Source organism: Salvia hispanica, chromosome 4 (assembly GCF_029641045.1).
Source record: "Salvia hispanica isolate PSC_SH4W2 chromosome 4, Shi_PSC_v1, whole genome shotgun sequence".
Taxonomy (NCBI): domain Eukaryota; kingdom Viridiplantae; phylum Streptophyta; class Magnoliopsida; order Lamiales; family Lamiaceae; genus Salvia; species Salvia hispanica.
The window spans coordinates 35,251,722-35,260,348 of record NC_142695.1 but is presented as its reverse complement, the minus strand read 5'-3'; the positions used below and the strand labels follow the sequence as shown (position 1 = coordinate 35,260,348).

General features: G+C 35.8%; 1 protein-coding gene across 1 annotated transcript; it reads left to right on the top strand.

Annotated features, from left to right (window-relative positions):
- The first annotated feature begins 258 nt into the window (after positions 1 to 258).
- Positions 259 to 2,486, top strand: LOC125195690 (acetolactate synthase 2, chloroplastic-like). Its single transcript, XM_048093850.2, has one exon. It carries the CDS (start codon positions 293 to 295, stop codon positions 2,252 to 2,254), a length of 1,962 nt encoding a protein of 653 aa, XP_047949807.1. The 5' UTR covers positions 259 to 292; the 3' UTR covers positions 2,255 to 2,486.
- The last annotated feature ends 6,141 nt before the right edge of the window (positions 2,487 to 8,627 follow it).

Sequence of the window (8,627 nt, the reverse complement as noted above, 5' to 3'; positions counted from 1 at the left end):
ATTGGTGTCAATGATTGGAAATGGTTCAAGGCAGCACGGTAATTCTCCATCTATATGAATAGTACATTTATACTAGTCCAAATTAATTTATGAGAACAAAAATCTACAACGTTTTAGATCGACACTAGTATGCAAGTTGAGGTTGATTAGTAGCAGCAGCCAGAAATTATGTAGTTGAAAGCCATCAGCAAGGTTATTTGCGTCATTTCAGATACTCTCCGCACTTTTAATAAGACTTGCCTTCATATCTGTTCCTCCCCAGAATTTGAAGTTTAACCCTACACCGTCGACAATGGCGGCCGCCGCTTCCACCTCCGCCTCCCCAGCAATCACCAACAACACCTCTCTCCTAACCAAACCAAAGCTCATCGCACGATTCACTCTTCCATCCCCCCATCCCTCCGCCCCCTCCCCCCTCCGCCGCCGCCACCTTCAAATCTCAAACGTCCTATTTTCCCCCAAAACCAACACCCAACCTCAGGATCCCCCCTTCCCCTCCCGATTCGCCCCCGACGAGCCGCGCAAGGGCAGCGACGTCCTCGTCGAGGCCCTGGAGCGCGAGGGCGTCACCGACGTCTTCGCCTATCCCGGCGGCGCCTCCATGGAGATCCACCAGGCCCTCACGCGCTCTGACATCATCCGCAACGTCCTCCCCCGCCACGAGCAGGGCGGCGTCTTCGCCGCAGAGGGCTACGCCCGCGCCTCCGGCGTCCCCGGCGTCTGCATCGCCACCTCCGGCCCCGGCGCCACCAATCTCGTCTCTGGCCTCGCCGACGCCCTCCTCGACAGCGTCCCGATGGTCGCCATCACCGGCCAAGTCCCCCGCCGCATGATTGGCACCGATGCTTTCCAGGAAACCCCAATTGTGGAGGTAACTAGGTCAATTACGAAGCACAATTATCTCGTATTGGATGTTGATGATATTCCTAGAATTGTGAAAGAGGCCTTCTTTATAGCCCGATCCGGTAGGCCCGGCCCTGTTCTGATTGATGTTCCTAAAGATATTCAGCAGCAGATGGTTGTTCCGAATTGGAATCAGCCTATGCGATTGAGTGGTTATTTGTCTAGATTGCCTAAACCCCCTTGCCAGATGTTGTTGGAACAAATTGTTAGGTTAGTATCCGAATCGAAGAAGCCGGTGCTTTATGTAGGAGGGGGTTGTTTGAATTCGAGTGAGGAGCTGAGGAAATTCGTCGAGCTTACTGGAATTCCGGTTGCGAGCACCTTGATGGGGCTCGGTTCGTATCCTGGTTCGGATGAGGATTTCGCCTTGCAAATGCTGGGGATGCACGGCACTGTGTACGCTAATTATTCAGTGGACAAGAGTGATTTGTTGCTTGCGTTTGGGGTTAGGTTTGACGACCGTGTGACTGGTAAGCTCGAGGCGTTTGCTAGTCGGGCTAAGATTGTTCACATTGATATTGACTCGGCTGAGATTGGGAAGAATAAGCAGCCTCATGTGTCGATCTGTGCTGATATCAAGCTGGCTCTTGAGGGGTTGAATTCGATACTTGAGGATAAAGTGCACGGTGGTGGTGTTAGCCTCGACTTTTCAGCGTGGAGGGATGAGTTGAAGGAGCAAAGGATCAAATACCCCTTGAGTTTTAAGACGTTTGGAGATGCAATCCCCCCTCAATACGCAATTCAGATGCTCGACGAGTTGACAGGGGGAAATGCTATCATTAGCACGGGCGTGGGGCAGCACCAAATGTGGGCTGCGCAGTTCTACAAGTACAATAGGCCGAGGCAGTGGCTGACCTCAGCTGGTCTTGGCGCGATGGGATTTGGTCTTCCTGCAGCCATTGGAGCTGCTGTTGCGAGGCCTGATGCTGTCGTGGTGGACATTGATGGCGATGGGAGTTTCATGATGAATGTCCAAGAGCTGGCCACGATAAGAGTGGAGAACCTTCCGATCAAGATAATGCTGTTGAATAACCAGCACCTGGGCATGGTGGTGCAATGGGAGGACCGTTTCTATAAGGCCAACCGCGCCCACACTTATCTGGGAAACCCTTCGGATGAGTCGCAGATATTCCCCAACATGCTCAAGTTCGCAGAGGCCTGCGACATACCAGCAGCCCGGGTGACTAGGAAGGAAGATCTGAGGGCAGCATTGCAGAAGATGCTGGACACCCCCGGCCCGTACTTGTTGGATGTGATTGTCCCGCATCAAGAGCACGTGCTGCCTATGATTCCGAGTGGCGGTGCTTTTAAAGATGTGATCACTGAAGGCGACGGAAGAACTAAATATTGAGGTAGATGAGGTTATGCTTTGTAGCAGAGCTTATAAAGAGTATCAAGCAGGAAGAGGTATTGCTTGTTTCTGTTGTCAGTGTAATGGTAGCTGTGTGATGGTAGCTGTGTGATGATAATGTACTTTTGATCTAGGGTGTAATAACTAATAATGTTATCTATGTATGTAAGATTTTAGTGCATGGATTGATTGTTTTTATGTATGGTGAAATGCATCAAAAGTTTAGTTATCATACTCCTCTACATTATGTTTTAAGTAGCCTTTTAAGATGCTACTAATTCGGTGAAAAATGCATTTGATTGTTAGTATTAGACGGAACTGTGAAAATTAAAATTGGACCAATTCGTATTGTTTGGCATCAGAAGCTATCACACTTGAATGTATTTTTTTCTAGATTAATATAGGGGACCAATTTTGAGTTTTATACATTTTAAATTTTATTGAGTGTTACGTCTTTCCTCTTTTAAGTAGTGCTCAGTTTCGAAATTATCAATATAGTTCTCTTTTTTCTTGTATCTCTCGTTTTTCTGTTTTACAAATGAATCATGCATTAATTCATTATAAATTTGTTAATTAAATATTTGTAATTCAGAATCTAGTTATACAGTTTTCGTACTATTTTATTAACTACATACCTAAGCTAGTTAAATCTTAAGCCTAAAAAAACATTTATAGTGTAAAAAACATTTGCTATCTATCTATAAATATATAAAAGAGGAGTTTTAGAAATAATTACATAAATGTCATTGATAATATAAAAAGATTTTTCTAATATACTTACTATATTATTAAATTTAAATATTGTATTATTTAATCTAAATGAAATATTGATACGACTCTTTATTTTTTTCATGATTAGCTACCTTCTAATGACATTCATTGCCACTTACTCAATTATCCACTAACCTATTAACTTTGAGATTCCATTAACCTGTTTGGCAACAAATTCAGGATAATTATCCTGAAAAGCTTCAATGAGCTCCCATCTGTTGAAGCCGGGAGAGTTGTTGAGGTCATTGACTTGAACAATGGTGGAAACCCTCCATGTCTGAAATCCAAATTTCTCACACTCTTCTCCATGAACCGAACCCTCCACCTCAAGAATCTTCTTCTCTTCTCTTCATCTTCGTCGTAGCCGCTGTAGCAGACGGGGTGGCCCTCTTTGCTGTGGCCGTCCATGAACACAGCCTTTTCAAATTCTTCTTCCTATTGTTTATGTTATTCTCCTTGCAGGTCTTTATGGTGGAAGTGATTTATGTTTTGAAGTGTCGAGCTTAATTATGTGATTTTTTTCCCTTTTCTTCATGTACTATTGTGAAGTGTCGAATGTATAATTTTTTCATGTATATGAATATTAGGTTGGTGACAGCTCTTATTCATTTGTCTTTCCTGGACGTGGTATCGGTGGTAGCAACTACACGGGAAGTAGGCGATGCGGGAATACTATTAGGTCATGTTTGGTTGGCGGGAAAGTAAAGTTGACAAGGAAAATGATTCCTAGGAAAATGAATCCCAGGAATATGATTCCTAGTAACTTTACTTTTCTGTGTTTGGAAAATATCAAGATTTTAATTATATTTAATTTAAACACCAAATTAAAAATATACTTATTATTTTTTTATTTATAGAAAAGAATAATATTGTAAAAATTTTAATAAATTATTAATTATAAATAATAATTATTATATTATTATATTTATTATTACGATGGATAGTTTAAATATGGATTATCCATCATAAAATATAATAATATAATTATAATTATAGTTACATAGAATAGAATATTATACTCATTTATTATAATAATAAATATAATATTTACGGCTATTATAATTGAATAAATTTTATAAATTAAAATTGCACTATGACTTTATTGATTAATTATTAATTTATAAAATATAATATTTATTATTTATTATTTAATTTATATAATTATATTTAAATTATTAATTACTATTATGAATTATTATAAAATATAGTTATAATTAGGGTAATTTTAATTATAGTTATTTATTATAGTGAAATTAAGGTATGGTTTATAATTTTAAATTATTTTTAAAACATTGTAATTAATAATAATAATAATAATAATAATAATAATAAAACTATACTATATTGCTTAAATATGTAAGAATCCTAAAACTGGGAAAAAGAATACCTAAGAAAAGTTAGGATTCAGAATCCTGGAAAGTTGTACTAACTTTCCTTGTTTTCGGATTCTAATTACTTTCCCAATTAGATTAAAAAACGAAACAAAATTCAAAATTTAAGGAATCAGATTACTTTCCCAGATAGAATCCTGGCAACCAAACATGGCCTTAGGGTATGCAACCAGTTTTTTTTTTCCGGCTAAATGCATGCATATTGATATCGGTTGTATATTCCATGCTATTTTGTTGTATTTATACATTATTTTTATTGGCATGTGTTTGTGATTGATCTTTTGTAGTATAGATCTGAAAGTGATTTAATGATATGTGATTTTTGTGCAATTTTTAGTTTATAAACTTATTTGGTTTTATGAGTTTAGAACTTGAAATAATAATATTGTTTCTCATTCGGTATATGTGTTAGTATTTTTTTTTCTTTGTTTGATTTTATATTTTTTAATAATTGCTTTTTATTTTATATATTTATGATTTCAGATTTCATACAATGATATTTTTATGAATTTATAAAATCATTTTATAGTATTGATACTTAACCCTAAATAAAATTCAATAGGTTGTACAACGCACGAGGTTGATACTAGTTCATATTAAAAACCAAATTTGTGTACGACCGACATCAGCTCTGCATGCACAAGTATGGTATGCATGGTGTCAGTGGTGGCTCCAGAATTGAAAAATAGGTGGCATGGATTAACGCTAATATTAAGGTTTCTTCTTTCGGTGTTACAAACCCACGCTGGAAAAGCTAATACCAAGAGTAATATGCATCATACTTCGATAGACTCCGTCCATTACCAAACAATAGTCTTCTTTTTTGCATTTTACTTCGTTCCACAAAATTAGTCCACCTCTATGTTTGGCAAGTTTTTTGCTTTTATAAGGTGAACCACATTCTCCATTAACAATATTTCAACAAATTTTACTTTATATCTTCCTCCTATTTTTATCAAATTAGCATTAAAATCTCTGTCATCCCCAAAGTTCTTATTTATAAGGCATTGATTTTTATAATACTCCAAAATATTTTTTATTGTAAACTTAATGACTCAACTATGAAGAAACGGAGGGAGTAGTAAACCAAAACAACTCAGTTCAAAGTACCAGAAGCCTAAAGTCAACGCTAAACTAACAACCAATCATACAAGGGCACAAAGACCTCAAAGGAAGTACACAAAACACGCAACAAACTCATACCACAAGCAAGTCTGCACAACAAAGCACAAAACAACTAGTCGAATGCAAGAAGAAGGTTACCTCCTCAATGATCTTTGATTGCATTCTTGGTTCTAAGCTTGTAGCCCAACCATCTTCTAATCTTGACCTCGTACATTTTCCCTGATATAAAGGGAAATTTTGGACACCACCCTTTGATCCACGAACCTACCCTCCAAAGTAGTAACCTTTTCTCCATTTCCCAATTTGGGACCGTCTTCTCAAAGACAACTTTGTTCCTAAGCCACCAAATGGACCATGCTATCACGTAGAAGAGAGAGGGCCATAGCTTTCTATCAAACTTGAAGAAAGGTGCGCTCATCCAACTATGAAAGCACGAAATTGGGTCCTTGGGCATGCAAACGGATAGATTTCAAAAACTGCAACCAAAATACCAAAGGATATCTGAGCACCTACTTCCGAAAAAGGCATGATCGATAGTCTCTGGTTCCTCTTTGCAAAAAGCACATAGATTATGTTCAACTCCAGGGATCCCAAAATGGAACAATTTGTCTTTTGTATTGAGTCGCTCCTAAAAGATAAACTACACCAAGAGTTGCGCACGTGGTGGGGCAACTTTACGCCACGCCAAAGTTTCATGGAAAAATTGATTGTTGTCATTTCCCATCATACGAGCAATCTGCAAACAAAAATAAGAAACAGAAAAGACCTTAGATTTATTGAAGATCCAAACTCTTTTATCGCGTTCGCTCTCATTCAAGGACATATGATCCATGGCTAAGTAAAGACTTCCGATCAAATCTTCCTCCCAAACAAACAAGTTTCTTCTCCAAGTAAACTTCCACACTAAGGGGCCGTTTGGTAGCTATGTTTCGCCTAGATAAGAGATTAATCTGGGTTTATTTGTGTGTTTGGTAGTTATGTTACCAAACATAGTAGCCCGTGTTTTATTTCCGGCCCGCACAAAGCCCACTGAAAATCTTATGTTTTAGTCATATTTGTAACTACCCAAAATCTTATGTTATTTATCATGGAAGCCTAGTTAAGTTAGCAAAATACAATTTTACCCATCAAAATTTCTAACCCATCAATTTTACTTAGTTGTTGTATTGAAGGACGTCATTTTCCTATTAAATCATATTAAGAATTTTGTTGATGTCAATTTGTTGTTCTAATTATATTACTTTGTTATTTTATTTACATTATATTATATTATAATATTCTCATTATATTACTTTATGTTCTCGTTATATTACTTTACATTAAATCGTATTATATTCTCATTATATTACTTTATTTACATTATATTATATTATACTTATAATTACGTAATACTTGAAGGCAATTGCTTTTGTTTTGAACATAAATATACGATGTTGTTCAATCCACAAACGCTTTAAACTTCAAAAAAATTGAACATATAAAATTTGGTACTTGATAAAATATTTTCATATAGAATTTGTCCAAAATAATAATTGATTATTCATAAAATTTGTCCAAAATTATTAATGCTCACAAAAATAGAATACCAAAATAAATATAAGTTTTTTGATATAAAGATGCTAATTTTTGTAAGGAGTTTAGCTTGAAAAGATGTTAATTTTAAACAAAACGATTTTATAGGAATAATTAGGGTAAAATGATGATAGTTTAGTAATTAACTTAAACTAATGAGGATAATTTTGACAATCATAATTTTAATCCTTACTTGTGACTTATTGTACCAAACACTACAATAAGATAACTCACAATTATCTTAATCTACCAAACATCCAATATATGTAAATTAACTAATCGAAACTATGATTACTATCATAATGGTATCATGTCTAGTCGAAACATGACATAGCTACCAAACGAACCCTAAATGGTTATTTCTCAAGTGTCCATATCTCCAATGAGACGATGTTGATGTGTAGAGATCGAGAACAGTCTCGGGAACATCCTCTTAAGTATATCTCCCCCAGTCCACTTATCAAGCCAAAACTTTGTAGAAGCCCCATTGCCAACCTTGATTCGTATCCTTTTCTTAGCCACTTCTTACACTTTACTGTCAAAAGTAGAGAAGTCCAGAATTTGATCCCATAACCTTACGGTATTAGGTGACATCTAACTTCGGTAAGTATTCATATTTTAAGAACACTAAAAAAATTTCATTACGAGTCGAAGCAAATACTATGAATCTTTCACTATATTACAAGCATACAAGTAAAACAGTTTAGTGCATGATCATATACCAATAGTCCAATACATCGAATTTTAATATTAGTAAATTCATTTGATATATACACCCTCATACCACTGAAAAATAATCTTATATTACTATTTCTCTCGTATTCAAAAAAAAATAATTTTATTGTAAAATAAAATTTTTCTTCATATTTTATCAATTTTTTTCTTCCATCTCATTTACTTATTCCCCTCTCTCTCTTATTTTTTCTCTTTCTCACATTTTATATTTACTTTTTTCTCATCTCTACATTAAAATTCATATAATTCATAAAGAAAACTATTTTTATGGATGAACTGAATATTTAATAATTACATTATGCAGACGTATATGATTTGGAAAGGGTCATTTTTTTAGTATATTAAATTATGCAATCTCCACTGATCTATTTGATTATATTCATTAGTTTACTCTCTATTTTGTACTACTGTATATGCTGAGAAAACTGGGTAAATTTTCTCTCAAATAGTGAAATGAACCGATTCAGTAATTTTAGAGTTAACCCAATGGGGTCTACCTCGATAAAATTACTTCCCCAAATAAATTCTCTGGAAAAACTGGTGGGGACACTGTCCTCTCTTAATTACCAGACTCCAAACAGAATTTATCAGTCGGTGTACAAAACACTACTACAAAACCCGCAAATAATATTGAATACAATATCACAGCAGAAAAGCAAACCCAGAAATAAATGCGGAACAAAATAAATAATAATGAAAGAACACACCCAAAACTTTGATAACGGAGTTCAGCCAAATTGCCTACGTCTCCGATTATATTAAACGGAGAAGAGAGTACA